The sequence below is a fragment of the Acomys russatus genome, chromosome 25, assembly GCF_903995435.1.
Source record: "Acomys russatus chromosome 25, mAcoRus1.1, whole genome shotgun sequence".
NCBI classification, from domain to species: domain Eukaryota; kingdom Metazoa; phylum Chordata; class Mammalia; order Rodentia; family Muridae; genus Acomys; species Acomys russatus.
Window position 1 is genome coordinate 16,126,620 of NC_067161.1, and position 12,866 is coordinate 16,139,485.

At 39.3% G+C, this 12,866-nt stretch overlaps 1 protein-coding gene across 2 annotated transcripts in view; it reads right to left on the reverse strand.

Annotated features, from left to right (window-relative positions):
* The window catches only part of Ranbp17 (RAN binding protein 17), a 304,243-nt gene that overhangs the window by 256,487 nt on the left and 34,890 nt on the right, over positions 1 to 12,866 (reverse strand). For both annotated transcript variants that reach the window (XM_051167333.1, XM_051167332.1), the window contains exons 8-12: positions 12,463 to 12,536; positions 9,513 to 9,632; positions 7,303 to 7,449; positions 6,298 to 6,470; positions 3,020 to 3,213 (exon numbers count right to left, since the gene is read on the reverse strand). In XM_051167333.1, the coding sequence (XP_051023290.1) occupies positions 3,020 to 3,213; positions 6,298 to 6,470; positions 7,303 to 7,449; positions 9,513 to 9,632; positions 12,463 to 12,536 (708 nt within the window). The remainder of the gene's footprint in view (positions 1 to 3,019; positions 3,214 to 6,297; positions 6,471 to 7,302; positions 7,450 to 9,512; positions 9,633 to 12,462; positions 12,537 to 12,866) is intronic.

Genomic DNA, 12,866 nt, shown 5'->3' on the forward strand with positions numbered 1-12,866 from the left:
ATATGTGGCTGAGAATAACGAGATCGCAAAGGGTCCCTAAAAACAGCTGGTAGCCTACCTGTCCAAAAAGCTGGAAAACCAAAATCAACAAACAAATAAATAGCCCTTTCCTAATAGTTTAAAAAAATAATACATAGTAATAACCTTAACCAAGGAGGGCAAACACCTCTACAATAAACACCTTAAAACACTGACGGGAGAATCTGAAGATATTGGTTGATGAAAACTTTCCTTATTCATGAATTGGCACTATTAGTTTTGTGAAAACATCTATATTACTAATGTGACTTATGGAAATAATGGAACCTCAACCAAAATCCTTAAGATACTCTTCAAATAACTAGGGGGAAAAAGCCTCAAGTTCATATGGAAGCAAAGAGACCATGTGTTGGGGTTGGTCTGGTGCTGTATATTCAAATGCTACAAGATCTGGTTACTGCTCAGAGGAGCACATTCTCACCTACACCAAGTGATGTTGTGTAAACTCTGCTCCCCAAACTAAAGCTGGCTGGTTAATAAAAATACCTAGGAGCCTGTAACTGGGCAGAAGAGAAGGAGGTAGAGCTTAGGATCCCAGGCTTGGGGTCTCAGGTAGGGACAGCGAGGCTGGAAGAGAGGGAGAGAGAGAAGCAGGAGAGGAAGCTGGAGAGAAGGAGGTCGCCGTGGGGCAATGTGGACCATGAGCATGTGGCCATGAGGGCTGGCCTGATGGAGCAGAAGCGGCCCACACAGTAACTTGGAAAATGCCAACTGAGAAACAGCAAAATAGATGAGTGGGTTGATATCTGCCCAGTTATGGTGTGTTAAAGTTTTTCCTAACTGAAAAGGTTTCTATCTCGATTCTCTGGGCTAGAGAAGCCTCTAGAGTGTAACATCCTCCCACAACAAGCAGGACTACGTCGGGTGTTAGGGCCGTACTCAGCAAAGAGAGCAATGCGACAACAATGGAGTCTTAATCTCAGAGTCATTACAGAGCCACAGTAACAAAAACAAGACATGGAGACCCATGCGATCTGACAGAAGACCTACAAACAGCTTACATAGTACACTCTTGATTTCTGACAATTATTTCAACAAACATGCATTGGTGAGAACGGCCTTTTAAATAAACAGTGTTGGAAATGCTTTTCCATGTACCTCACTATATATAAAACTGACCTTAGAATTCATATGAGGTTACATGAAATTAAAAGGCTACCGCAGGGCAACAGAAATGGTCAGCAGAGTGAAGAAGAGTTAAAAAGCGGGAAAATATTTAAAAGATACATATTGGATAAAGAAGTAATTTCTAGAATACAGAAAGAGTTGCAAAAACTAAACACTAACAAAAAACATTCTGTCAATACATGGGCAGATGAACTGACATAGTTGTCAAAAAAGCAAAACACAAATGGCCAATAAGCACATGAGAAAGTGCAACATCCTTGCAGTCAGGGAAATGTAAAATTGCTCTGAGGTATCGTTCACCACTTTTAGAATGGCTAGCTTGGAGAAAACAAATGACAGCGTGAATGGGGAAAGAAGAACATATGTTTGCTGCTGTTGGGAACATAAACTTGTGCAAACAATATAGGAACAAATACAGTCACTTATTTTTTTTTTAAGTAAAAGCAGAATTACACATGACCCAGACATAGTACTCCTAGGAATACTCCTCAAGGACACAGTGACACTAGTACTTCCATGCTTAGTGCTGTGCTATTTGCCATGGCTAGGAAATGAAACCAGCCTAGATGCCCATCAACAAATGAATAGATGAAGAAAAATGGCAGACATATACAATGGCATTTCATCTAGCCATGAAGAAAAGTGAAATTATGACATCTGTAGAAATGGAACAAGAAACTATTATTTTAACAGACTCCAAAAGACATATATAGTGCCTATTTTGTCCTATACACAGACTGTAAATTTAAAATTATATGTATAACATGAATATGGTATAAAAAGGTATATTTATATCAGTAGGTGTGGACATGTCATGAAACTAGAGCCGGCCATAAAGGGGAGAAAGGGAGGTGATGCGATGTATGAGGCACAGAGACAGGAGTGACGCTCTGGAGGAAAGAAGGGAGCAGACACAGCCAGAGAGAGGAGGAGAGCACACAGGGGAACTGGGGAAAGGGAATGAATGGAAACAAAGTATAAAACACTAACAGAGCTGGGCAGTGGTGGCCCACGCCTTTAATCCCAGCACTCCGGAGGAAGAGGCAGGTGGATCTCTGTGAGTTCGAGGTCAGCCTGGTCTACACAGAGAGTTCCAGGACAGCCAGGGCTATACACAGAGACCTTGTGTGGAAAAAAAAGAGAGAGAGAGAGAGAAAAGAAGACAGACAAACAACAAAAAATCCACCAGCACGTGGATATGCCAGTGAACAGTGAAACCCATTATTCTGTATTCTAGCCTAACAGATAACAAAAGCTATAGGTTCTTTCATCCTTATATTGCATTTTAAAAATCTGGGAAAAAAATGTTATTCCCTACTATCTATCTGAAAGTATTTAAAAGGATATAAAAGTGAAGCCTCCCTTAGTAAGATTAAACATGAAATAATAAAGAAAGTGAGAAATAAGAATTAAAAAGCCATGGTGAAGACCAATAAAGTAAAATTTGGAGAGGCCTCTTTTACTCGCCAATTTTGGCTGAGTTTCCAATCTACTATTGTCAAGAAAGCTACAATACTGGTTCAAAGACAAGGGCATCACACTATCTGCATGAGTCCATGCTGTTGTTGCCTCTGTGTCTCATAAACATACTAAAGATCAACAAGCATGTCGCCACACTATTCAACAGCTTAATAAAATCAGTGCTTTACTAAGGAAATAGACACTGGGAGAAACATAAAATTAGTTTATAGCAGAGTACACTGGCCTCAAAGTCAGAGATCCTCCGGCCTCTGCCTCCACAGTGCTGGAATTAAAGCTGTGTGCCACCACGCCAGTTTAGGGCAGGAGTCTTACAGTGACTAATGGCTCTACTCACGAGTGCATACTGCTCACAACTGTGTAACAGACTGACCTTCCTGAATTGCCATGTCAACAGCGAGCCCAGAAGCTGAATGCAGAAGCTTCTGATAATTCTGTGCGTTTTGGTCAAATAGCTGTACAAGGAGAGTACACGTCTTCTCATATTCGCATCTGCTGACTGTGCACAGTTGCTCCAGCTGCTGGAATACGGTAGCAGTGTCATCCAGGGGGTCATCTAAATTATCTCTGAAACATGGAAGACATTCGCTTACAAATGTGGCACATCTTAATCACAACACAGAAACTCTGCAATCTAAAAATGCTATGATGAACCAAGAAATAAAAGACAAATGGATTGGAAAGTCAAAATAAAATCCCATATATGAATTTGATATGATCATGCACATAAAAATTACCAAACCTCCCCACACACACAAACCTAGTAGAACTAAGAAGTGAAATTACTGAGGTCATAGCAAACGAACTCAAAATGCTAAAACAGCTGTGCTGCTGTACAGTGGCCAAGAAAGGAAAATGAAATATTAAACAACAATGTCATGGTAAAGCCAGGCGTGGTGGCGCACGCCCGTAATCCCAGCACTCGGGAGGCAGAGGCAGGCAGATCTCTGTGAGTTCGAGGCCAGCCTGGTCTACAAAGTGAGTCCAAACAGCCAAGGCTACAAAGACTCTGTCTTGAAAAACCAATAGACAGACAGACAGACAGACAGACAGACAGACAGACAGACGATGACAGACAGACAGCATGGTAAGGCGAATGAGGAGCACAGGCCTATAATTAAAACATCCAAGAAGTGACAACAGAAGAATCACCCTCAGTTACAAGTAAATTTAAAGGCTAGCTTGGAGCCCATGAGACACTGTTCTCAAAAATAAGTAAATAAAAACAAATAACGGTATAATACAAAGGTATTAACTAAATATGCTCAAAATCTAAAAGCTAAAATTAAAAACTAATGATCAAAGAAAGCAAACAGCTAAATAAACAAAAGGGAGAGTCACCATGTCGGCTGACTCAAAAACTTCCTTGCTGTAATCTCAGTTCCGTTCCCAAATTAACAGACCGCATCCAGTGAAACCCAGATAAAAGCTGAGCTGGCACAGTGCTTCCTGCAAAGGCTGGGGACCTCACCTTGATCCCTGAAACCATGCAAAGATGGAAGGCCAGAGACACCTTTATGAGGCTGTTCTCTGACCTCCACACGGTGCTAGGCATGTATTCTCACACATACAATAATAATACCTTTTTAAATTAAAGAAGAGACTAGAATATTGAAGCTAAATTTTATATGGAAAAAGAATGAAGTACAATAGCCAAAACAATCCTGAAAGGTGAAAACCAAGTTGGAAGACACACACTGGTTTTTTCCTATAGTACCTAAGACAAGGCACTGCTGGAAAGATGTGTGGACTGCTAACTACAGAGTCTCAAAGGCGACCATATACACGTGGTAGATTCTTAACAACTCCTAACTGAAATTCAATTAGAAAAGATAATCTGCATCCACAAATGGTGCCAGGTGACTAACTGGTGATCCAACTCAAACAAGATGGAGACAGAAGAACCTGATCTCAACTTGATATATCAAATATAAAGATATACAGACCATACATAAAACATAACTTACAAAACTTGGCTTTTTTTTGTTTGTTCAATTTTTGTTTCTGAGACAGTCTTCTTGTGTGACCTAGGCTAGCCTTCCACGCACTACACACAGCTTCTGACTCCCTGCCTCAGCATCCCAGTGCTGGCAGTACAAACACGTGTTTCCACACTCAGAACGAAAATTAACTTCAAATGGATCACACACATAAGTGTAAATCATAAACTGTAAGAGAGTAAAGAAAAGCTCTGACTTGGAATGACGTAAAGACATTCCTTAGACACAGCAGCAACCATGACACACAGAGTAACAAGCAGTAAGCGGGAGCTCATCAAATGTGACTTACAACCTCCTAAAGACTCCTAAAGTAAAAAGGCAACTGATAGGCACCGAGAGAGCAGCCTCAGACTTTAACAAGAATACTGAGACTTGTGAACAAAACATCAGCTTCTAAAAACCCAATCTAAGGAAATAACCCGATTTTTAAAAGGTGATGGCAACAGATTTTAAAAATTATTTTCATTTTATTTTATGTGTGTGGGTGTTTGAATGTGTTTATGTCTGTGCACCATGTGTGCCTGGTGCACCGGGAAGCAAGAAGAGGGCTTCAGATCTCCTAGGGCTGGAGTTCCAGAGGGATGGCTCTGAGCTGCCCTGTGAGTGCTGCAGGCGAACCCTGGGTCATCTGAAAAAGAAGTCAGGGCCCTTCACCACCCAGCTATCTACCTCTGCAGCCCACAGTAACACATCTGACAGACACCTGCGCAAAGAACAAATGTAGACAGCAACTATGCATGGGAAACAACGTTCACTATTAGGAGTATTAAGACTCATTGATGGAATACAAATTAAAACCACAATGAGGTGCCACTACACACCTTACTATAAAACTAAAAAGATCATCAACGGCCAGCAATAAAGTGCAGAGCTGTTCAAACTTTCATCCAATGTAGGTGTTAAGTGCAGATGTTACAAGATGTTACAGCCACTTTGGAAAATGGTTTGGCCGCTTTTTTTTTTTTTTTTTAAATAAGACAGGGTTTCTCTGTGTAGCCTTGTTGTCCTAGACTCTCTTTGTAGACCAAGCTGGCCTCAAACTCATAGAAGTTTGGCAGCTTTTTGCAAAAACAATATATATACTTACCATGCCACCAGGAAACCCACATGTAGGTATTTTACATAAGAGAAATGGAAACTTATGCTCATGTAAAACTGTACCCGGGAATGATATCAGCAATTTAGCCCCATTGCTAAAAAAGTAAACAACACAAATATCCATGTATAGTAAATGGGTGCACTGATACATTCACAGATGGGATTCTACTCTGTAATAAAAAGAAAGCCCCGATACACCATGGAGGGATTCCAAATGCTTGTGCCAAATGAAAGACATCAGACTTCAAAAGCTAAATACTGACATTCCATCTGTACAATATCCTAGAAATGGCAAAACCTATAGGAAAACAAACAGAATAATCATTGCCAGAGCTGTGCACTAACTAAAAGACCCAAAGTGCCTGTGGGGTGAGGGCACTGCATTCACTCCTGAGTATGGCGGTGGCTATGGAACTGCACCTACTCACCAAAACTCACAAAACTGTACATACATTAACAGTGGTGAACCTTAACATTTTACCTCAATCTTTAAAAACTCCAAGATAAAATAGATTAAAAATAAAACATTCAACATTATTTAATATTTTAATACCTCACAACAATGGCAACAGATTCCAGTCGGGAAGTGATAAAGGCCTTGGTGATTTCAGGTGCGTAAGTGTCTAATAAGTGGGGTTCAGTTGATTTCACAAAAGGAACGGACGCTACCATCCTCTGCCACAGGGTTAGTAAGTAATGAACACTGTTGGGGGCAAACTCCCAATGCTACAAACAAACACAGCAGATGTTATTTAAAATGACATTATAGATTTCTAGACTAAAAACCATAGAGTAAAATTACTACAGGTAAAATTAACGGGGCTTGCTGTTGTTGCTGCTGCTGTTTTGGGTTAGGGTTTTTGTTGTGAAACAAGGGCCTCATGTAGCCTAGGCTAGCCCTGAGTTCATTATGTCCCTGAGAAGGGCCGTAATGTCACCTTCTGGTTCTCCTTGCTCCACATCCTGAGTGCTGCTCTTACAGGCTTGCACCACCTTCCCAATTTACATGGTGCTAGGATAGAGCCGGAGTTCTGTGGATGTTTGGCAAATTTCTATGAACTGAGCTACATCACCAGCCCTAATAAAAGTCACTTGTATTCTGATAACTAAGGATCACTTAAAATAGCAAATTTTATGAATCCACGAAGTATTAAAAAAAATAACAACTCTCACTATGCCACTTACTATAATGACTACAAAATGTTACCACATTTCCTTAAAATCTATTCTACAAATATTTTGCAAGAGCTGATAGCAAGTGGAACCGGCTTCCCATCAACTTCCAAAGAAATTTTCCCATAATGCAATCTGTGAAAGCATTCTTACTTCTTTACATAGATTTGACTACGGATGCTCATCACTCCTTAGCTATTAGAGATTTAAGCAGAATACCAATTTTTATTACTTTATGTGTACAATGACTATTTTATCTAAAAACTTTTTAAAGAATAATTCTAAAGTTCTCAAACAAGTTTTTTTTTAAAACCACCTCTACCAAACCTTAATTAAGAAATTATTTTAAAAATATACTTTGACCTCAATTGTACCTTGTACTTACCTGTAGGCTAGTAATAGTAAAATTGGCAATCAACCCAATAACTTCGGCATACTCCTTCACCAGCACTAATTCTCCCAACTGGTAATTTGTCTTTAAACGAGCCAAAAACCGACAAAATTCATGATAATTCCCAGGATCAGACAAACCCTAAATTAAGATACAAAAGAAAAATTCTTTAAAGAAACTGATTTAAAAAGCCAACTATTTTTATTTTTTTATTGAGTCCCCTGGTTATTATAGGCACTGACTTTGTGGTAGATGACAGGTAGATAACATTACGAAAGAACAAATGAGTCCTGCTAAGTTCAGTGTCATTGTCAATTAGCAACAAAGTATTTACAAGTAGCACTGCACCAAGACAACCAAAATATGTTTGGGAACTTATTACACAAAAAGCTGGGTGCGTGCGTGCGTGCGTGCGTGTGTGTGTGTACACGTACATACGTACATTATACAAGTGCACAGCATAAATAACAGAAAATTCTTTTAATTCAACACTTATTAAGTATCCTTAGATTTTGTGGCTCCAAGTTAACATCTTGTCTCTGAACAATAAGGCATTCAAATAAAATTATTGTAGCAAAGGGAAGAAAGTTTAATAAAATCCCTCCACAGCATGCAAGTAACTTTTAGAAGAAAAGCTAAAAGGAACAGACCAAGAAACGCCTTTCCAAGCAGCTGTGAGCAGCTTGAATATAACACACACACACAAACACACAGAAGTTATCTCTACATTAAGTACCACACAGTATATCTGGCATATAATCAAATTTAAAATGGATTGGTGGAATGTTAATACTTAAAGAATCTGAAGAATTTTACTAATGGGGGTATTATGTACAACAAATTCCAAAAATGCATGTTAAAACAAGGTATTTTAGTACACATTTATAATTCTAAATGACTTTTACAGTGAAACATCACCATGAAAAGGAAATATCTTGAGATATCTGACATTAACCAAGTATCTCCCACAATACAGGTCATGATAGTAAGTCACACAAATAATTTACAATCTTAAAAGTAAAACCCCATCTATCAGCAAAATGAGTAAATACAAGACCTGAAACAACATTGAAAAGATTTTTTTTTAAAAAAAGTATGCATCCTAAGACATTCCACCGGGGAAGTGCTGGGGTGTAAAGGAGGGGGCAGAGCATGTTTGGGATGCACATGATCTGGATACATTATATACACACATGTGAAATTGATAGAGTAACTGAAAAAGATTGTAAAAAAAATGAAAAAAGTCTCTTCAACAGTTGTGGCAGGGGGAGCCTTTGTAGAATGATAATATTTTATTTCTATCCAAAGCTATCTGATGCCTCCAAATTGCCATAACTGAGAAGCGCAGATAAAGCTCTTTAAGCTGCCAATTATGCGTTTATAGTCCATGGCTTAATTACAAAAGCGTTCAGGCAGAAAAACCAAATTAAAAGTGATACAATTACTTTTTAGACATTCTAAACCTCTAATGAATGTCTATCTGCTTGTGTGTGCTGGCACCAAAGTGCCAGAGCTAATGCAGTCTATTTCTGAAGTTACAGACTGAGGTGTCCACAAGAGGGCAAAAGACACCATTTCAAAACTTAAGGCAACTTATTTCAATATTAATAATTAAATTTAAGTTGTGTCCTATTTGAAAAAGCAGATGTAGTCCTCAATCACCTCAGCAGTTCAACTAGTATAAGCAAAGAAATAAAATACAATGATAAAAGACAGAAGCACAGCTAGGCGAGGTGGCACACGCCTGTAATCCCAGCACTCGGGAGGCAGAGACAGGCGGATCACTGAGTTCCAGGTCAGCCTGGTCTACACAGTGAGTCCAGGATAGTCAAGGCTACACAGAGAAACCTTGTCGTCCCCCCCCAAAAAAAGACAGAAGCATAATTCACTCAACACATGACTTCAATTCATATTCATTTTCACCTTTAAAAAAAAAGAAAAGAAAAAGAAAAAAGAAGGAATATCAAATCAATATTGAAATACTCATTTAAAATATATATATGTGTGTGTGTATATATATATATATATATATATATATATATATATATATATATATATATATATATCTCAAATGAGACCTCAGGAAGACAAATACAATTCTAAATATTTTCTTTCCAAAAACAAAATTTTAAAATTATTATGTATCAGTGGATAGAAATATATTTTCTATATGCTAAACATTAATTAAATTATTTCATAGATACCTGGGGGTTTTCAAGGATCCTTTTTACTCCTTTAATTAGGTTACCAAGGTACTTGGCACGTTCAGGACTGCTGAATAAGGACCTTCTTGTAGAAGCAAACTGAACTAAGCATGAAAGTGCCTAAAAAAAACAAAGAAAAATCTTCATTTCAATTTTTAAAGTAGCTACGTCCACTATTGCCACTCACAAGCCTCTGCCCTACACTAAAAAATAAGCACTGTAGGTAGTCCTCATGTTATTTTTAAAATGTCTCCTCAGTCCCTCTGCTTGGAGACTGCATTTTTCTCTTTGGTTTTCAAAACCTTCACATTTTTATTTTACTTTTTTATTTTCATTAAAAAGGAAGGGCGCTCATAGGCTAGGGAGATGCCTCATTGGGTAATGACACTTGCATGAACACCTGAATACCAAGCTGGACATAGGCACATATGCCTGTAAGGTCAGTGTTAGGGGCAGACAGACAGACAAACTCTGGCAACTTGCTAGCCAGCCATTCTACTTAAAAGAGAGGAGCTTCAGGTTCAGAGAGAAATCCTGTCCGAAGAGACTAAGATTCACAGCTATAGACACACAGACACACAGACACACAGACACACAGACACACAGACACACACACACACACACACACACACACACACACACACACACTTTAAGGAGAAAAAAGGATTTCAAGGTGATATTCTCATGGGGGAGGATCTATATTCCACTGTGTTCTTATTTGCACCCTATGCTCCGTCTCCTTGCTGGATCCCTTTCTTTCTCCTTCTGACTGTGAGACATATAGTACATATGCTCTCTTGTGTTTTTTTATACGACAAATCTGCCAAAGCAAGCCCTAGACCAGGATATGTTCAGAATGTGCCCAACTGCTTACAACACTCATTCTGTCTGTGAACCAATGAACTAGGTGTTCCATTAGTGACAAAGTGATCCTAAAGTAAAGTTACAGAGTATTATAAACTATGCATTATGGAGCATGCAAAGGAGAAAAAATCCTTAACCGAATCAGACATATAACAAATTTACTTGGTCATGAAGTATATTCTGCAACATTCTTAAGTATCTTGGGGGCAGGGGTAGGGCTGGAAAATGTTGCTGGAAGAATTAGGAACTTTCTGAAGGTTCCTAAGGATTATCTGTGACCTAGTTATCTTCCTGTGTTTCCAGGCCACTTCATTACTTAGGTTCCCAACTCCACAGCAATTACTGCAGTCTGACCTCATATTAACCTAGAGGACAGACTGACCTCTGCATGTTTAATCTAGAGTCACGTGTTTACATGCTCAGCTAAAAGTACCATTAGCTGTCAATATTAAAATATTGTATTAGGAGATTTCATACAAAATGTTTGGTTTTCCTGTTAACAGTAAAAGTAACAACAAACACGGGAATCTTTCTGCTTGGCCATGCTCCAGTCTCCCACTGCCTCTATTGTTAAAAATCAAAAACCATCCTCCTTAGGCAACTCTGATGCATAGGACAGGGAACCCTCAGTGTATTGAAAGCAAAACATCAGTGCATAATTGGGTGGATAAAAAAACCTGAACTTTAATCTCAATGCCAATATCTACTCTGCTGCCCTGAGGACAGTCAGTTAGACACTCTGGGTCTGTTTTCTGTTTTTCAGGTCAACCTACAGAGGATGGTGTCATTAGCCTTGCAAGGCTGCTGTGAGGGTGAAACGCTGTGAGGGTGAAACGAGATAAGCATCACATAACAGGGCATCAGGCTAGTTATCGCAAAGCAGATGGTCTCGTCGACATTTTTAATCACAAGTATGTCTTTGCTTTAGACTAAAACATAATCATATGACTTGAGCTTTTGAAACAACTAAAAGCAATTTCCCTGGTTGAAATACAACCTCAAATAAACACCCAATGAAGCTCAGATTAAACCCTTAAACTCTAAGTTCAAGAACAGACATGGTGGGTTAGAGAGCATCTGGCAACGCAGTCTTCCTTTTAAGAGACATTTAAACAAATGCACTTTAAATCCAGAGATACAATGCCCCAATTTCTAGTAGCTCAGATATTAAACTTACATTTTTTTCCCAACACTGCTAGATCTTTAAGACTCAACAAAGTTAGGTGTTCATAGTCTCAAAGTTCTATGTAACAAGAGAATTTAAAAAACAAAATTTGAGCATGCAAGAGTAATGAGCACACAATCAAGTGACTGGTTCACCTTTGCCTCTCTCAGAAATTCCAGATGAAGACCGCCAGTCAAACCTAAGGCATGCAGCCAAGCAGGCTGGAGAAGAGCGAGAGCAGGTGAGAAGAAGGAAGGTCCTAGTGCCTGCTGGACCTGGCGAGGCACTCAGAAGCACTAGGGAGTGAGATGCAGGTGGAGATTGGTAGCCTGCCCTGACGTTGGCAGGAGCAGGAGCAATTATTGGTTCTGAGCTTAATCACAGAGTGGAATGGACTGTTAACAAATTCTGAAAACAATTTAACAAAACACGTTCAGAAGTAAAGAACTACTTGAGAAATGTAACTCAGTAAAATGCATAAATGTTTTTTTCAAGACAGGGTTTCTCTGTGTAGCCTTGGCAGTCCTAGACTCACTTTGTAGACCAGGCTGGCCTGGAACTCACAGCAATCCACCTGCCTCTGCCTCCTGAGTGCTGGGATTAAAGGCGTGCACCACCATGCCTGGATGCATAAGAATTTTTGAAGTGAATATGTATTTCCTTTCAGATTAGTAAAAATTCACATGTACAAGGCCGAGCCTGGCACCTAAAGGATGAGGATGGAAGACAAGTTTGAAGGCAGCGTGGGCTATACAGTAAAATTCTGTCCAAAACACAAATCCAGAAGATTGCCATTCAGCTCTGTTACAATATAAATATCAAAGATGTGGGGCTATCAGCTCGCTGCCCCAGTAGTATAAAACAGTAACAGCAGACTATCAGGGGATATGCCTTTAAGAAGTAACGAGTGACTGTACTTACTAACTGAGACAGCAGTGGTGGAAGCGAGTGATACAGATTGAAGAAAAGCTCCAATGTTTCAGGCTCCAGGAAAACTAGAAAAAAGATGATTTTCCTAACACCATTACTTTCACTAAAACATCAAATAAGAATGTCAAGACCTCTACATATGGCCAATCATTGCAGCTGAGGTGTTCATTCACTCATTTAATCTTGGCTTTTCGAGACAAGGTTTCACTGTGTAGCCTTGGCTCTCTTGGAACTTGCATTATAAACCAGGCTGGCCTCGAACTCACAGAGATCTCCCTGCCTCTGTGCTGGGATTAAAGGCGTGCACCACCACAACCTGCTTGAAGCTGGGCTGCTTTGATTCTTAAGGGTTATTCCTTTGATAAATCAAACAATACAAACATAAGAATTAGCTA